The sequence below is a fragment of the Haematobia irritans genome, unplaced genomic scaffold (genome assembly GCF_050003625.1).
Source record: "Haematobia irritans isolate KBUSLIRL unplaced genomic scaffold, ASM5000362v1 scaffold_6, whole genome shotgun sequence".
NCBI lineage: Eukaryota > Metazoa > Arthropoda > Insecta > Diptera > Muscidae > Haematobia > Haematobia irritans.
In genome coordinates, this window is record NW_027445819.1 from 667,776 (window position 1) to 686,920 (window position 19,145).

General features: G+C 36.6%; 5 protein-coding genes across 5 annotated transcripts; all 5 read right to left on the reverse strand.

Annotated features, from left to right (window-relative positions):
* Positions 1–634: 634 nt before the first annotated feature.
* LOC142242591 (histone H2A) lies at positions 635–1,009 on the reverse strand. Its single transcript, XM_075314158.1, has one exon. The coding sequence runs from the start codon at positions 1,007–1,009 to the stop codon at positions 635–637; it is 375 nt and encodes a 124-aa protein (XP_075170273.1).
* Positions 1,010–4,583: 3,574 nt separating this feature from the next.
* On the reverse strand, positions 4,584–4,994 carry LOC142242654 (histone H3). Its single transcript, XM_075314219.1, has one exon. It carries the CDS (start codon positions 4,992–4,994, stop codon positions 4,584–4,586), a length of 411 nt encoding a protein of 136 aa, XP_075170334.1.
* Positions 4,995–6,836: 1,842 nt separating this feature from the next.
* On the reverse strand, positions 6,837–7,211 carry LOC142242592 (histone H2A). Its single transcript, XM_075314159.1, has one exon. It carries the CDS (start codon positions 7,209–7,211, stop codon positions 6,837–6,839), a length of 375 nt encoding a protein of 124 aa, XP_075170274.1.
* Positions 7,212–10,785: 3,574 nt separating this feature from the next.
* Positions 10,786–11,196, reverse strand: LOC142242655 (histone H3). Its single transcript, XM_075314220.1, has one exon. It carries the CDS (start codon positions 11,194–11,196, stop codon positions 10,786–10,788), a length of 411 nt encoding a protein of 136 aa, XP_075170335.1.
* Positions 11,197–13,038: 1,842 nt separating this feature from the next.
* Positions 13,039–13,413, reverse strand: LOC142242593 (histone H2A). The gene has a single exon (XM_075314160.1). It carries the CDS (start codon positions 13,411–13,413, stop codon positions 13,039–13,041), a length of 375 nt encoding a protein of 124 aa, XP_075170275.1.
* Between the last annotated feature and the right edge of the window lie 5,732 nt (positions 13,414–19,145).

Genomic DNA, 19,145 nt, shown 5'->3' on the forward strand with positions numbered 1-19,145 from the left:
TTACGATCCTACTAGACTTCGGCTTTGCCAAAGCATACAAAAGATACATATGTAGTAAATAATCAGGGTTGATACAGATGAAAATTAAAACACTTCGGCTCAGAAAACGAATGCTCTCTTAATGAAATTGGTGGGAATTTGTTGTTTTTCGATATTAAGCTGAGTACTATGTTCAGTTTTCAAGCTGAAAACCAGCTTATTTTCACGGTTACTTTTTTTAATCAATTAATTTTGAAATATTAAATGGTTCGCAATCAATACATTGGATCCTTTCCATCCATAATTTGAAGAGACTTGATAAAAATGTTATCGTCTTCATATATATTTTTGCACTTTTAATTTAGTGTTTTGGTGAAAAACTCGAACATAGTACTCACCTTTAGGAATAAATGGCATTAGATAGGAACAAAATGAAAATATGAAGTGGCGAAATTTTTCGATGCCATGACAGATGAATATCTTCATATAAATTTTTTTATAGTAAATTTTATTGTTACAGAAAGAAAGTATGTATGAAATTATATTGTTTGAAAATATTTTTTCTCTTTTTAAAAATGTTTTGTCGTCCTGAAAAGGACGGATTGTTGTTTGATAGAGATACGATGGTCTGTATTTACATTTTCTTGTAGATAATTTAAGCCTTCTTTTCGGTCTTCTTGGGCAAGAGAACAGCTTGGATGTTTGGCAATACACCACCTTGAGCAATGGTGACACCGGACAACAATTTGTTCAATTCTTCGTCATTACGGATAGCCAATTGCAAGTGACGAGGGATAATTCTTGTCTTTTTGTTGTCACGAGCAGCGTTACCAGCCAATTCAAGAACTTCAGCGGCCAAGTATTCCATCACAGCAGCCAAGTAAACTGGAGCTCCAGCACCAACACGCTCAGCATAGTTGCCTTTGCGCAAAAGACGATGAATACGACCGACGGGGAATTGAAGCCCAGCACGATTGGAACGAGACTTTGCCTTTCCCTTAACTTTGCCACCTTTACCGCGTCCAGACATGTTTCAATTGTTTTTTCTTTTTCACTTCACTTCACAAAACACTAATGATAGCGTTTAACTAGTTGTCAGTTCTTTATATACTTTTCGTTCGAGCTATTTAATACATTTGAGGGTTGTTTTGCTGCACGAAGAGGCTCGTTTTCCGCTACCTGAATATCTTGTCCACGAAATGGTACAAATGTGTGCTCATCGCTGCGCACACACAAAATTCTCTTTTGAACAGTGTAAACAGTGTTTGTGTGAAAAAAAAAATAGTGAAAATGCCTCCAAAAGCCAGTGGTAAAGCAGCAAAGAAGGCCGGCAAAGCCCAAAAGAACATCACAAAGGGTGACAAGACCAAGAGACGCACCAAGCGTAAGGAGAGTTATGCCATCTACATTTACAAAGTGTTGAAGCAAGTACATCCCGATACTGGTATCTCTTCAAAGGCAATGAGCATCATGAACAGTTTCGTTAATGATATCTTCGAACGTATTGCCGCCGAAGCCTCTCGTTTGGCTCACTACAACAAGCGTTCCACCATCACCAGTCGGGAAATCCAAACTGCCGTTCGTCTATTATTGCCCGGTGAATTGGCTAAGCACGCTGTCAGTGAAGGTACCAAAGCCGTTACTAAGTACACCAGCTCCAAGTAAATGGCTTTATATTTCGTCGAAAATTTATTTCCTCCACCATCAAAGGCCCTTTTCAGGGCCACAAAAATCATTAAAAAAGAGATTTTCTTTGTTGATCAACTAAAAACAAAATATCTTTATTTTATTTCAATAAAAAAAAAAAATACATCTTCCATCGAATAATAAGAAATAATTGATTTTTCAACTAAGAAAAATTCAATGTTGTAATCTTCATTTTATTAAAATTCTATTATGGCATTTCATTACTATGTCTAACTTCTATTAAAATTCTAATTTGGCATTTCATTACTGTTTCTTCAATATTTCTTCTTTTTATTTTTCTTCATTATAATAACGTCGCTATAATATTTTTCTCAGAGTAAAAGACTTTATTACATTGATCGTATGCATTACTGTAAATGGCGTAGAGTTAAAGGATGTGTGTGTGTGTGTGAGTTTTGATGATGACTCTATGCGTAGGTACATGAAACCTTTTTTTCTAGAATTCTAATTGCTGTGGTTTATTACCACATCCCAATTGGCTAATCCAGTTTTGGAAAAATTCCCATAAAACATGTGATTATAAATTTCAATTTTACCGTGAAAAATAGATTAAGTACAATGTATATTTATTTAAATAAAAATTAGGTAACAAAACAAAATTGTTTGCATAAAATTTGTTCTCTTTTTCAAAGATATTTTGTAGCCCTGAAAAGGGCTGTTAGATAAACTGCTTTCGAATATCGAAAATAATCATTCTGCCATGAAATAGAAAATTTACTTCTTGGCGGCGGCTTTTTTAGCAGCTGGTTTCTTGGCAGCCTTTTTGGGTTTGGCTGCTGCTACTGTTTTTGCCTTGGGTGCTTTTGGTTTTGTGGCGGAGGCCTTGGCCTTGGCGGCGGTTTTTGCTGGTTTAGCTTTAACTGTACCGGTCTTTTTGGCAGTTTTAGCCTTAGCCTTTTCGGTCTTCTTCTTTTCTGCTGTCTTCTTAGCGGCAGAAGGTTTCTTTGCAGCAGCCTTCTTTTCTCCACTGGCCTTTTTGGGTGCGGCAGCCTTCTTTTTCTTATCACCAGCTGGGGCCTTCTTCTTTTCGGCGCTCATTGCTTTAGACATTTTAAATGAACCAGATGCACCCTTACCTTTAGTTTGGATCAATTTTCCACTGGCAACAGCGCCTTTCAAATACTTCTTGATGAAGGGAGCCAATTTTTGGGCATCAACTTTGTAGGTGCTGGCCAAATATTTCTTGATGGCAGGCAATGATGAACCACCACGTTCTTTCAATGTTTTGATGGCAGCATCGACCATTTGTTGGGTTGGTGGATGAGATGGGGCAGCAGAGGGCTTCTTTGCCTTGGCAGCAGCTTTTTTAGGTGCCTTTTTCTCAACAGCGGCAACTGGAGATGCGGTGGCTTCAACTACGGCGGCGTCAGACATGTTTTTGTTTTTCACTTTGATTCACTTCAAGCACTAATATACACTAACACGCGTGTACGTTTATTATATATGATTTTTACCGTTCGAACTAGCTATTCTTGGGTACATCGGAATTATGAGAAGTACATAGTAGTCAGCTACGAAATTTTGTGAATTCTTGTGTGGAAGAGAATAAATTTTTTCACAAAAGTTTTGATAGAATAATTAAATTTATGATGACATAGTAAATATATTTAATTGGAATTTATCACATTTCTCTAGTAGAGATATCCACCTAAATGACAAAAAGAATTTCAATTAATAATATTGAAGGGCTAGAGTATTATAATCTTTTGAGTTGTAAGTTTATAAAAGTGTCATCATAAATTTCCAACTAAATTATATAAATTTTACTATTTTTATTGAAAATTGTATAAAATAAAAAAATTATAGGGAATCTTGATATGTTTTCTTTAAAGAAATACGAAAAAATTATACAATTTGCATAGTTTTCATGGTAAAATATTCAATTATATTATGTCGTCTATGACAGTGGAATTCATCATATTGGGATATTTTCCATGAATAAAAGTTTTTCTGCAAATTAATTTCAAAGCTCAAAACTAAAAATGTTTTAGGAAATTTTCATTCAAAAATATAATAGAAATCACACATTTATACTAAAATATAACATTATTAATAAAAAGTGTCAAATTGTAACGAAAAGTTAAAATAATCGTGAAGGTGTGGTATATCATGTACAGCGATGTTAACAATGTTGAATATAGTTGAAACCATAAAATTAAAATATTTGCAAAAGAAATGAAATGTATATATGAAAAATATTAAAACATCGTAGAAAAAATACATGTCGGATTATAATACCATTTTAACAAAATTTTAAATCGAAATACTATGAATAAAAATTTGCCATAGCTGATATACCACCTCTAGCCAAAGAAGTAAAGTAATTGGCTATTTTTGATATAAAATTTCGCAAAAAAAAAACTAAAAGAATTATAACAGCAGAGGGAATAAATTTAAGTCTAACGACTTTAGGAAATATATAAACAATAAACACCCTAGAAAATTCAAAAATAATCTCCGATTTGTTACGAAAAGTTTGCCATATAGGGTTAGAAAATATTTCATAAAATGTTTGCCGCATTGAATGTAGCATTAGATGAAAATAAGAAACAAATCCTCCTACTTATATCTTTTCTTCTTTTGAAAAAATAAATTAATAGAAAATAAATTGTGAATGAGTACGAAAAAATGGAAATTGTGAATGAGTACGAAAAAATGTAAAACCATTGGAAAGCAAAATCTACATCATATAACAACATTCCCTTCATATCCAACCTAATACAAAAAAAAAAAAAAACACAAATGCAATATAGTTTATTGATATCAAATAATAAAGAATAAATTCTTGTCAACTGTAAAGTATTGAAAAAAAATTTTCTCTTTTTATAAAAATATTGTGGTCCTGAAAAGGACCGATTGTTTTTGTAAAAAAAGTTGGCTTTTAATATGTCAAAAATTTAAGCACGTTCTCCACGAATACGTCTGGCCAATTGGATATCCTTGGGCATGATGGTGACACGCTTAGCATGGATAGCGCACAAGTTGGTATCTTCGAATAGACCAACCAAGTAGGCTTCGCTAGCTTCTTGCAAGGCCATGACAGCAGAACTCTGGAAACGCAAGTCAGTTTTGAAATCTTGGGCAATTTCACGAACCAAACGTTGGAAAGGCAATTTGCGGATCAACAATTCTGTGCTCTTTTGGTAACGACGGATTTCACGCAAAGCAACGGTACCAGGGCGGAAACGATGGGGCTTCTTGACACCGCCGGTGGCTGGGGCACTCTTACGAGCAGCTTTAGTAGCCAATTGCTTACGAGGGGCTTTGCCACCGGTAGATTTACGGGCAGTTTGCTTGGTACGAGCCATTTTTCACTTTAATTCTTCACTTCACAAGATATGAACACAAACACTGTCAAAACGTTATTACTTGTGTGCCGAGCATGAACGCGCATATTTATAGAAAAATTGAGCGCGCAAACTGTTAGTTAAGGGTGTGTGTAGGGAAAGATTGAAATATTGTATCTTACAGCTGCCTGTATAAACACGAAGTATACACGAACGAACCCGAGGGTAGATCGTGTCATTAATATTAGTAAGCATTTCAGGGCATTTTTGTATAAATAGAAGCGAAATGAGGCTGGAACAGTATTAGTTCTTGTGCATCATTCGTGAAGTGAAATTTAAAAGTGAAAAATGACTGGTCGTGGTAAAGGTGGCAAAGGCTTGGGAAAAGGTGGCGCTAAACGTCATCGTAAAGTGTTGCGTGATAACATCCAAGGTATTACCAAGCCTGCAATCAGACGTTTGGCTCGTCGTGGCGGTGTAAAACGTATCTCTGGATTGATATACGAAGAAACCCGTGGTGTCCTCAAGGTGTTTTTGGAAAACGTTATTCGTGATGCTGTCACCTACACCGAACATGCTAAGCGTAAAACCGTCACCGCTATGGATGTCGTCTACGCTTTGAAGAGACAAGGCCGCACTTTGTACGGTTTCGGCGGTTAAACATTTTCTTGACGCTATTTGGAGAATATTTAAATACTTTAATACAAAAACAATCGGTCCTTTTCAGGACCACAAAATATATTTACAAAAGAGATCATCTTGTTACAAATTTATTTAATTATTTTAATAATAAAATTTTAAATTTACTTGGTTTAAATAAAATTACAAACATTTGGTTTGCCGTCGGCAAAACATTGTTACTAACCCAATGAAACAATTATGTATGGACTTACCAAAGGCGACTACTATGCTATTTTTCTGAAAAACATGACATACGCTACAAAAGAAAAACACTACGAATGTAATACATACGAAACATATATGCAATTCTCTATATGTCATTTCTCGTCCCATTCCCCAAAGAAAATGATTCTATGATTCTCTTACTCTCTTTTTGCAGAAATCAAAGAAAATGATTCTATGTTGCACTGTACTCGATCCTAGTGTCATTTGTTCTTTTGCGTGACGTTCTTACTCTCTTTTTGCAGAAATCAGTTATGTATGTATTGATACAAACAGCTTTCTCTGTCATCAACTATTTGCAACTTCCCGCTAGAAGTTACGAACACTTACGATCCTACTAGACTTCGGCTTTGCCAAAGCATACAAAAGATACATATGTAGTAAATAATCAGGGTTGATACAGATGAAAATTAAAACACTTCGGCTCAGAAAACGAATGCTCTCTTAATGAAATTGGTGGGAATTTGTTGTTTTTCGATATTAAGCTGAGTACTATGTTCAGTTTTCAAGCTGAAAACCAGCTTATTTTCACGGTTACTTTTTTTAATCAATTAATTTTGAAATATTAAATGGTTCGCAATCAATACATTGGATCCTTTCCATCCATAATTTGAAGAGACTTGATAAAAATGTTATCGTCTTCATATATATTTTTGCACTTTTAATTTAGTGTTTTGGTGAAAAACTCGAACATAGTACTCACCTTTAGGAATAAATGGCATTAGATAGGAACAAAATGAAAATATGAAGTGGCGAAATTTTTCGATGCCATGACAGATGAATATCTTCATATAAATTTTTTTATAGTAAATTTTATTGTTACAGAAAGAAAGTATGTATGAAATTATATTGTTTGAAAATATTTTTTCTCTTTTTAAAAATGTTTTGTCGTCCTGAAAAGGACGGATTGTTGTTTGATAGAGATACGATGGTCTGTATTTACATTTTCTTGTAGATAATTTAAGCCTTCTTTTCGGTCTTCTTGGGCAAGAGAACAGCTTGGATGTTTGGCAATACACCACCTTGAGCAATGGTGACACCGGACAACAATTTGTTCAATTCTTCGTCATTACGGATAGCCAATTGCAAGTGACGAGGGATAATTCTTGTCTTTTTGTTGTCACGAGCAGCGTTACCAGCCAATTCAAGAACTTCAGCGGCCAAGTATTCCATCACAGCAGCCAAGTAAACTGGAGCTCCAGCACCAACACGCTCAGCATAGTTGCCTTTGCGCAAAAGACGATGAATACGACCGACGGGGAATTGAAGCCCAGCACGATTGGAACGAGACTTTGCCTTTCCCTTAACTTTGCCACCTTTACCGCGTCCAGACATGTTTCAATTGTTTTTTCTTTTTCACTTCACTTCACAAAACACTAATGATAGCGTTTAACTAGTTGTCAGTTCTTTATATACTTTTCGTTCGAGCTATTTAATACATTTGAGGGTTGTTTTGCTGCACGAAGAGGCTCGTTTTCCGCTACCTGAATATCTTGTCCACGAAATGGTACAAATGTGTGCTCATCGCTGCGCACACACAAAATTCTCTTTTGAACAGTGTAAACAGTGTTTGTGTGAAAAAAAAAATAGTGAAAATGCCTCCAAAAGCCAGTGGTAAAGCAGCAAAGAAGGCCGGCAAAGCCCAAAAGAACATCACAAAGGGTGACAAGACCAAGAGACGCACCAAGCGTAAGGAGAGTTATGCCATCTACATTTACAAAGTGTTGAAGCAAGTACATCCCGATACTGGTATCTCTTCAAAGGCAATGAGCATCATGAACAGTTTCGTTAATGATATCTTCGAACGTATTGCCGCCGAAGCCTCTCGTTTGGCTCACTACAACAAGCGTTCCACCATCACCAGTCGGGAAATCCAAACTGCCGTTCGTCTATTATTGCCCGGTGAATTGGCTAAGCACGCTGTCAGTGAAGGTACCAAAGCCGTTACTAAGTACACCAGCTCCAAGTAAATGGCTTTATATTTCGTCGAAAATTTATTTCCTCCACCATCAAAGGCCCTTTTCAGGGCCACAAAAATCATTAAAAAAGAGATTTTCTTTGTTGATCAACTAAAAACAAAATATCTTTATTTTATTTCAATAAAAAAAAAAAATACATCTTCCATCGAATAATAAGAAATAATTGATTTTTCAACTAAGAAAAATTCAATGTTGTAATCTTCATTTTATTAAAATTCTATTATGGCATTTCATTACTATGTCTAACTTCTATTAAAATTCTAATTTGGCATTTCATTACTGTTTCTTCAATATTTCTTCTTTTTATTTTTCTTCATTATAATAACGTCGCTATAATATTTTTCTCAGAGTAAAAGACTTTATTACATTGATCGTATGCATTACTGTAAATGGCGTAGAGTTAAAGGATGTGTGTGTGTGTGTGAGTTTTGATGATGACTCTATGCGTAGGTACATGAAACCTTTTTTTCTAGAATTCTAATTGCTGTGGTTTATTACCACATCCCAATTGGCTAATCCAGTTTTGGAAAAATTCCCATAAAACATGTGATTATAAATTTCAATTTTACCGTGAAAAATAGATTAAGTACAATGTATATTTATTTAAATAAAAATTAGGTAACAAAACAAAATTGTTTGCATAAAATTTGTTCTCTTTTTCAAAGATATTTTGTAGCCCTGAAAAGGGCTGTTAGATAAACTGCTTTCGAATATCGAAAATAATCATTCTGCCATGAAATAGAAAATTTACTTCTTGGCGGCGGCTTTTTTAGCAGCTGGTTTCTTGGCAGCCTTTTTGGGTTTGGCTGCTGCTACTGTTTTTGCCTTGGGTGCTTTTGGTTTTGTGGCGGAGGCCTTGGCCTTGGCGGCGGTTTTTGCTGGTTTAGCTTTAACTGTACCGGTCTTTTTGGCAGTTTTAGCCTTAGCCTTTTCGGTCTTCTTCTTTTCTGCTGTCTTCTTAGCGGCAGAAGGTTTCTTTGCAGCAGCCTTCTTTTCTCCACTGGCCTTTTTGGGTGCGGCAGCCTTCTTTTTCTTATCACCAGCTGGGGCCTTCTTCTTTTCGGCGCTCATTGCTTTAGACATTTTAAATGAACCAGATGCACCCTTACCTTTAGTTTGGATCAATTTTCCACTGGCAACAGCGCCTTTCAAATACTTCTTGATGAAGGGAGCCAATTTTTGGGCATCAACTTTGTAGGTGCTGGCCAAATATTTCTTGATGGCAGGCAATGATGAACCACCACGTTCTTTCAATGTTTTGATGGCAGCATCGACCATTTGTTGGGTTGGTGGATGAGATGGGGCAGCAGAGGGCTTCTTTGCCTTGGCAGCAGCTTTTTTAGGTGCCTTTTTCTCAACAGCGGCAACTGGAGATGCGGTGGCTTCAACTACGGCGGCGTCAGACATGTTTTTGTTTTTCACTTTGATTCACTTCAAGCACTAATATACACTAACACGCGTGTACGTTTATTATATATGATTTTTACCGTTCGAACTAGCTATTCTTGGGTACATCGGAATTATGAGAAGTACATAGTAGTCAGCTACGAAATTTTGTGAATTCTTGTGTGGAAGAGAATAAATTTTTTCACAAAAGTTTTGATAGAATAATTAAATTTATGATGACATAGTAAATATATTTAATTGGAATTTATCACATTTCTCTAGTAGAGATATCCACCTAAATGACAAAAAGAATTTCAATTAATAATATTGAAGGGCTAGAGTATTATAATCTTTTGAGTTGTAAGTTTATAAAAGTGTCATCATAAATTTCCAACTAAATTATATAAATTTTACTATTTTTATTGAAAATTGTATAAAATAAAAAAATTATAGGGAATCTTGATATGTTTTCTTTAAAGAAATACGAAAAAATTATACAATTTGCATAGTTTTCATGGTAAAATATTCAATTATATTATGTCGTCTATGACAGTGGAATTCATCATATTGGGATATTTTCCATGAATAAAAGTTTTTCTGCAAATTAATTTCAAAGCTCAAAACTAAAAATGTTTTAGGAAATTTTCATTCAAAAATATAATAGAAATCACACATTTATACTAAAATATAACATTATTAATAAAAAGTGTCAAATTGTAACGAAAAGTTAAAATAATCGTGAAGGTGTGGTATATCATGTACAGCGATGTTAACAATGTTGAATATAGTTGAAACCATAAAATTAAAATATTTGCAAAAGAAATGAAATGTATATATGAAAAATATTAAAACATCGTAGAAAAAATACATGTCGGATTATAATACCATTTTAACAAAATTTTAAATCGAAATACTATGAATAAAAATTTGCCATAGCTGATATACCACCTCTAGCCAAAGAAGTAAAGTAATTGGCTATTTTTGATATAAAATTTCGCAAAAAAAAAACTAAAAGAATTATAACAGCAGAGGGAATAAATTTAAGTCTAACGACTTTAGGAAATATATAAACAATAAACACCCTAGAAAATTCAAAAATAATCTCCGATTTGTTACGAAAAGTTTGCCATATAGGGTTAGAAAATATTTCATAAAATGTTTGCCGCATTGAATGTAGCATTAGATGAAAATAAGAAACAAATCCTCCTACTTATATCTTTTCTTCTTTTGAAAAAATAAATTAATAGAAAATAAATTGTGAATGAGTACGAAAAAATGGAAATTGTGAATGAGTACGAAAAAATGTAAAACCATTGGAAAGCAAAATCTACATCATATAACAACATTCCCTTCATATCCAACCTAATACAAAAAAAAAAAAAAACACAAATGCAATATAGTTTATTGATATCAAATAATAAAGAATAAATTCTTGTCAACTGTAAAGTATTGAAAAAAAATTTTCTCTTTTTATAAAAATATTGTGGTCCTGAAAAGGACCGATTGTTTTTGTAAAAAAAGTTGGCTTTTAATATGTCAAAAATTTAAGCACGTTCTCCACGAATACGTCTGGCCAATTGGATATCCTTGGGCATGATGGTGACACGCTTAGCATGGATAGCGCACAAGTTGGTATCTTCGAATAGACCAACCAAGTAGGCTTCGCTAGCTTCTTGCAAGGCCATGACAGCAGAACTCTGGAAACGCAAGTCAGTTTTGAAATCTTGGGCAATTTCACGAACCAAACGTTGGAAAGGCAATTTGCGGATCAACAATTCTGTGCTCTTTTGGTAACGACGGATTTCACGCAAAGCAACGGTACCAGGGCGGAAACGATGGGGCTTCTTGACACCGCCGGTGGCTGGGGCACTCTTACGAGCAGCTTTAGTAGCCAATTGCTTACGAGGGGCTTTGCCACCGGTAGATTTACGGGCAGTTTGCTTGGTACGAGCCATTTTTCACTTTAATTCTTCACTTCACAAGATATGAACACAAACACTGTCAAAACGTTATTACTTGTGTGCCGAGCATGAACGCGCATATTTATAGAAAAATTGAGCGCGCAAACTGTTAGTTAAGGGTGTGTGTAGGGAAAGATTGAAATATTGTATCTTACAGCTGCCTGTATAAACACGAAGTATACACGAACGAACCCGAGGGTAGATCGTGTCATTAATATTAGTAAGCATTTCAGGGCATTTTTGTATAAATAGAAGCGAAATGAGGCTGGAACAGTATTAGTTCTTGTGCATCATTCGTGAAGTGAAATTTAAAAGTGAAAAATGACTGGTCGTGGTAAAGGTGGCAAAGGCTTGGGAAAAGGTGGCGCTAAACGTCATCGTAAAGTGTTGCGTGATAACATCCAAGGTATTACCAAGCCTGCAATCAGACGTTTGGCTCGTCGTGGCGGTGTAAAACGTATCTCTGGATTGATATACGAAGAAACCCGTGGTGTCCTCAAGGTGTTTTTGGAAAACGTTATTCGTGATGCTGTCACCTACACCGAACATGCTAAGCGTAAAACCGTCACCGCTATGGATGTCGTCTACGCTTTGAAGAGACAAGGCCGCACTTTGTACGGTTTCGGCGGTTAAACATTTTCTTGACGCTATTTGGAGAATATTTAAATACTTTAATACAAAAACAATCGGTCCTTTTCAGGACCACAAAATATATTTACAAAAGAGATCATCTTGTTACAAATTTATTTAATTATTTTAATAATAAAATTTTAAATTTACTTGGTTTAAATAAAATTACAAACATTTGGTTTGCCGTCGGCAAAACATTGTTACTAACCCAATGAAACAATTATGTATGGACTTACCAAAGGCGACTACTATGCTATTTTTCTGAAAAACATGACATACGCTACAAAAGAAAAACACTACGAATGTAATACATACGAAACATATATGCAATTCTCTATATGTCATTTCTCGTCCCATTCCCCAAAGAAAATGATTCTATGATTCTCTTACTCTCTTTTTGCAGAAATCAAAGAAAATGATTCTATGTTGCACTGTACTCGATCCTAGTGTCATTTGTTCTTTTGCGTGACGTTCTTACTCTCTTTTTGCAGAAATCAGTTATGTATGTATTGATACAAACAGCTTTCTCTGTCATCAACTATTTGCAACTTCCCGCTAGAAGTTACGAACACTTACGATCCTACTAGACTTCGGCTTTGCCAAAGCATACAAAAGATACATATGTAGTAAATAATCAGGGTTGATACAGATGAAAATTAAAACACTTCGGCTCAGAAAACGAATGCTCTCTTAATGAAATTGGTGGGAATTTGTTGTTTTTCGATATTAAGCTGAGTACTATGTTCAGTTTTCAAGCTGAAAACCAGCTTATTTTCACGGTTACTTTTTTTAATCAATTAATTTTGAAATATTAAATGGTTCGCAATCAATACATTGGATCCTTTCCATCCATAATTTGAAGAGACTTGATAAAAATGTTATCGTCTTCATATATATTTTTGCACTTTTAATTTAGTGTTTTGGTGAAAAACTCGAACATAGTACTCACCTTTAGGAATAAATGGCATTAGATAGGAACAAAATGAAAATATGAAGTGGCGAAATTTTTCGATGCCATGACAGATGAATATCTTCATATAAATTTTTTTATAGTAAATTTTATTGTTACAGAAAGAAAGTATGTATGAAATTATATTGTTTGAAAATATTTTTTCTCTTTTTAAAAATGTTTTGTCGTCCTGAAAAGGACGGATTGTTGTTTGATAGAGATACGATGGTCTGTATTTACATTTTCTTGTAGATAATTTAAGCCTTCTTTTCGGTCTTCTTGGGCAAGAGAACAGCTTGGATGTTTGGCAATACACCACCTTGAGCAATGGTGACACCGGACAACAATTTGTTCAATTCTTCGTCATTACGGATAGCCAATTGCAAGTGACGAGGGATAATTCTTGTCTTTTTGTTGTCACGAGCAGCGTTACCAGCCAATTCAAGAACTTCAGCGGCCAAGTATTCCATCACAGCAGCCAAGTAAACTGGAGCTCCAGCACCAACACGCTCAGCATAGTTGCCTTTGCGCAAAAGACGATGAATACGACCGACGGGGAATTGAAGCCCAGCACGATTGGAACGAGACTTTGCCTTTCCCTTAACTTTGCCACCTTTACCGCGTCCAGACATGTTTCAATTGTTTTTTCTTTTTCACTTCACTTCACAAAACACTAATGATAGCGTTTAACTAGTTGTCAGTTCTTTATATACTTTTCGTTCGAGCTATTTAATACATTTGAGGGTTGTTTTGCTGCACGAAGAGGCTCGTTTTCCGCTACCTGAATATCTTGTCCACGAAATGGTACAAATGTGTGCTCATCGCTGCGCACACACAAAATTCTCTTTTGAACAGTGTAAACAGTGTTTGTGTGAAAAAAAAAATAGTGAAAATGCCTCCAAAAGCCAGTGGTAAAGCAGCAAAGAAGGCCGGCAAAGCCCAAAAGAACATCACAAAGGGTGACAAGACCAAGAGACGCACCAAGCGTAAGGAGAGTTATGCCATCTACATTTACAAAGTGTTGAAGCAAGTACATCCCGATACTGGTATCTCTTCAAAGGCAATGAGCATCATGAACAGTTTCGTTAATGATATCTTCGAACGTATTGCCGCCGAAGCCTCTCGTTTGGCTCACTACAACAAGCGTTCCACCATCACCAGTCGGGAAATCCAAACTGCCGTTCGTCTATTATTGCCCGGTGAATTGGCTAAGCACGCTGTCAGTGAAGGTACCAAAGCCGTTACTAAGTACACCAGCTCCAAGTAAATGGCTTTATATTTCGTCGAAAATTTATTTCCTCCACCATCAAAGGCCCTTTTCAGGGCCACAAAAATCATTAAAAAAGAGATTTTCTTTGTTGATCAACTAAAAACAAAATATCTTTATTTTATTTCAATAAAAAAAAAAAATACATCTTCCATCGAATAATAAGAAATAATTGATTTTTCAACTAAGAAAAATTCAATGTTGTAATCTTCATTTTATTAAAATTCTATTATGGCATTTCATTACTATGTCTAACTTCTATTAAAATTCTAATTTGGCATTTCATTACTGTTTCTTCAATATTTCTTCTTTTTATTTTTCTTCATTATAATAACGTCGCTATAATATTTTTCTCAGAGTAAAAGACTTTATTACATTGATCGTATGCATTACTGTAAATGGCGTAGAGTTAAAGGATGTGTGTGTGTGTGTGAGTTTTGATGATGACTCTATGCGTAGGTACATGAAACCTTTTTTTCTAGAATTCTAATTGCTGTGGTTTATTACCACATCCCAATTGGCTAATCCAGTTTTGGAAAAATTCCCATAAAACATGTGATTATAAATTTCAATTTTACCGTGAAAAATAGATTAAGTACAATGTATATTTATTTAAATAAAAATTAGGTAACAAAACAAAATTGTTTGCATAAAATTTGTTCTCTTTTTCAAAGATATTTTGTAGCCCTGAAAAGGGCTGTTAGATAAACTGCTTTCGAATATCGAAAATAATCATTCTGCCATGAAATAGAAAATTTACTTCTTGGCGGCGGCTTTTTTAGCAGCTGGTTTCTTGGCAGCCTTTTTGGGTTTGGCTGCTGCTACTGTTTTTGCCTTGGGTGCTTTTGGTTTTGTGGCGGAGGCCTTGGCCTTGGCGGCGGTTTTTGCTGGTTTAGCTTTAACTGTACCGGTCTTTTTGGCAGTTTTAGCCTTAGCCTTTTCGGTCTTCTTCTTTTCTGCTGTCTTCTTAGCGGCAGAAGGTTTCTTTGCAGCAGCCTTCTTTTCTCCACTGGCCTTTTTGGGTGCGGCAGCCTTCTTTTTCTTATCACCAGCTGGGGCCTTCTTCTTTTCGGCGCTCATTGCTTTAGACATTTTAAATGAACCAGATGCACCCTTACCTTTAGTTTGGATCAATTTTCCACTGGCAACAGCGCCTTTCAAATACTTCTTGATGAAGGGAGCCAATTTTTGGGCATCAACTTTGTAGGTGCTGGCCAAATATTTCTTGATGGCAGGCAATGATGAACCACCACGTTCTTTCAATGTTTTGATGGCAGCATCGACCATTTGTTGGGTTGGTGGATGAGATGGGGCAGCAGAGGGCTTCTTTGCCTTGGCAGCAGCTTTTTTAGGTGCCTTTTTCTCAACAGCGGCAACTGGAGATGCGGTGGCTTCAACTACGGCGGCGTCAGACATGTTTTTGTTTTTCACTTTGATTCACTTCAAGCACTAATATACACTAACACGCGTGTACGTTTATTATATATGATTTTTACCGTTCGAACAGATTTCAGATTTCAGATTTCAAAATTTAGGTTTTATTGGTCAAAAATTTCTAAACTATTACAGTTGAAACCTTACAACTACAATTTTCAACTACATACATACATATATAGATTCTTGTATTTAGCGTATATATAATACTTTTCTAAATTTATCTAAATATTACAAAATACGGCTTAAACTATTTATTTAAGCTAGTCTCTATTTCAAATTTTTTCTCAATTAAACAAAATTTCCCTGAAAAATGACTAATAAAAACAGGGGCCATAACATTTTTCTATTATTTACTTAAAAACTATCACTTAAAACTAAAAATCAAAAAAAAATATATACAATTGTCCTTAGAGTTACTATTGTGCCAAACTGTAAACAGTGTCGTCCACGTCTAGCGTACCATATCGTCGATGATAAAACACAAGCCTCTCATCCCTAAAGAGAAGTCCCTGTCTATCTAACTGTAACAGACATATCGGCGGTCGATATGTTAAATGAGGAAGATTGGCTGGACTGATGTCCTCTACCAAGCAACCCCTCACTAGCGGATTGTCTACAAAAGATGCCCTATCTAGAAAATTTAATGCATTTCTAGTCAGAAATACATCAATCCTATCAATCTCTGCAGAGTCGTAGATGGATTGGTTGGAAGGTCTCCGCCATACACCATCCTCTCCTCTAACAGGCACTAAACCTACACAAGAAGCTAAAATTCTTCTCTCCCATATCCTGAGTAATTCCATTTGGTGTGAAGAAATTCCATACCAAATTGGAAAAGCATTAGCGATGATTGGCCTAATGATTTGTCGATAAATCAATAGTTTCACCTCCTTACTCAGGCCATTTGAGCGTCGAAAGACGCTCAAATAGCAGAAGAACATCCTCTTAACCTTGTCAAGAAGATAGCTAATATGCGACACAAAATCAAATCTGCCTTGGAGAATCACGCCTAAGTATTTAATGTTTTCACAAGTGCGAATGGTACGATCACCAATTGCAATGGCTGGCTCGTATCTTCTAGAGCGAGGATACAAGTTTCGCCTATTGCCTTTGAAAATCACACCTTCACACTTGTCCACATTAAGCCTTAGTCGCCACATATCGAAATATGTGGATAGTTCACCCAAGTATTGATTCAATCTGTCATTGACAACCGCTGCATCTGCTCCTGATGCTGCGACGAATATGTCGTCAGCATATATCAGGAGTAAATCTCCAGATGGTGGTTGCGGTATGTCACTAATAAAAATGTTGTAGAGGACTGGACCCAGTAAAGAGCCCTGGGGTACACCAGTCCTTACAACCCTATCGCTAGAGTAGTCATCGCCTACTCTAACCCTAAATGTCCTGTCCCTAAGAAAGTCCGCGACGATCCTACATAAACTAGTATCAAAGCCTAATACTCTCATTTTGTATATGAGAGCATCATGCCAGACACTATCAAATGCCCTAGAGAAATCGAGACTAACGGCGATAGTCACGCGACGTCTATTGAGCGATCTAACCACATGATCACCGAGCACAGTCAGCGCATGTGTTGTGGAGAGGCCTTGTCTAAAGCCAAATTGGCTATCAGACAAGATCGACCTATCATCTAGCGTCTCCCTAATACCGTCGAGTATGAAATACTCGAAAAGTTTACCGAGCGATGACAGTAAACTAATCGGTCTATAACTCTTACTGCTCGTTGGATCTTTTCCTGCCTTTAGGATGGGGACGGTGATCGCCCTTTTCCATAAGGCCGGAAAATAACCAATGTTCAAGCAGTGGTTATATAGAATCGCGAGAAAAGTCCATGTGTGGTGGTCAGTTTTCCTTAACACCACGTCAGGAATTTTATCCTCGCCGCTAGATTTGAGATTTTTTCTTGATCTCAAAGCTGTCCTAATCCTTTCACACGAAACGAACCTATTTCTATTCGCACTAACGTCCCTTATTTCACCATCAGCCGTAAGAAACGGCGAAAAGTGAACTAAGGGATTTCTATCAACCAAGGGAAAAGTATTTTCCCTAACGGTTGTGTCAATCGGCATTCCCCGATCGGCCACATCAGCTAAATCGCCTTGTACCACGTCGGCCAAGAGATCAGCTTTACGGCAATCCTGCGAAATCGTCAATCCATCATCTGTTTTCAAATCAGGAATTGACGTTTTTCGATTTAAACCGATAGCAGATTTAACTCTGCTATATACCCTATCATTAACGCGGATACTACGAAGAAAGCGAATATTTCGCTCTTCTTCATAGTCCCTAATAGCCGAACTAATCACCGAATCTAGTTCGCGAATTTCCGCTTTGAGTATATCATACCTCAAAGGATTAGTCGTTCTATGAAGAGTTCTTCTCAGCCTCTTCTTTCGAGCGATCACCTCGAGGACATGAGGTGGCAGCTGTCTTGGGCCTCTATTCCCAGGACGAATCTTGGGAATAGATGCATCCATTGCTTCACGAAATGCCTCGCCCATAGTATCAATGCAAGCATCAATTTCTGAGCAAGTCGCATTTCGATCCACTGGCAGCTGACAACCCTCTAATGCCCTATTTAACGACCGATTAAAACGTCGCCTATCCATACGCCGAAAATTATAAATTAATTCGCGTTCCCTATCAACCGTTTCGCCACTAGAGATAATAATCTCTAGGGCTCTATGGTCAGACTCATAGTCTAACGTCCTAATTTGACCATTGGCATTGGGAACAATTATTCCAGCAGATGCCATACAAATATCGATAAAAGAGCTGGTGCTCCTACCGATTCTTGTTGGTCCTTCTGTTGGAATTATCCCTAAATCAGGACAACCCAACAGAAAATCCCTAATTAACCGGCCTCTAGCGCATGTCGTGCTTCCTCCCCAGTCAACATTTCTGGCATTGAGGTCAGCCGCGACGACCACATCATTGGCTGATGCCAATGATGCGATTGTGTCCAAATCTGATGCAACGAAATTTGCATTTGGCGCACAATATAACGAGATAACATAGAGATGGTTACCGTCCATTCTATGTATCTTTACACACGTTCCCTCTATCGAACCTAACTCTATTTCAAATCGTTCGCTTTTAATCGAATCTCTAACTAACACGGCCGTACCGCCCCCTGAGCGTTCGCGCCTAATCTGGGTATATATCGAATACCCATCCATATCAAACACGTGTCCTGAATTCAGCTTATGTTCGGCCATAAGCATGACATCAGGACAATGCCTATCTAAAAATAATTTTAGATAATGTCTCTTCAGTCGTGATACCACTGAATTGACATTTGCAAAGATTATTTTCATTTCCCTAGACATCGCATAAAGAATCGACAACAGACATCATAGCGCCGCAGATGTCCCCTTTCGTGATTAATGCTCTTACGTCATCCATACGTCGACGCAACACACTTGCACAGGCAAGGAAATCCTTGCCAAACGCCTCGCGACACTTTTCATCAAAAGTGGCAAACAAGCCAGCTGTCGATGTAAGGGTCGACGAGGCGTTGCTACCTCTGTTACCTGTGGTAACAGCTGCAGCTGCACGTGGTTTTACCGCGGTCGAGTAGGAAATTCCCGCGCGAACGTTGTTACTACCTGACCTACCTGTGTTGCTGTCCTTTAT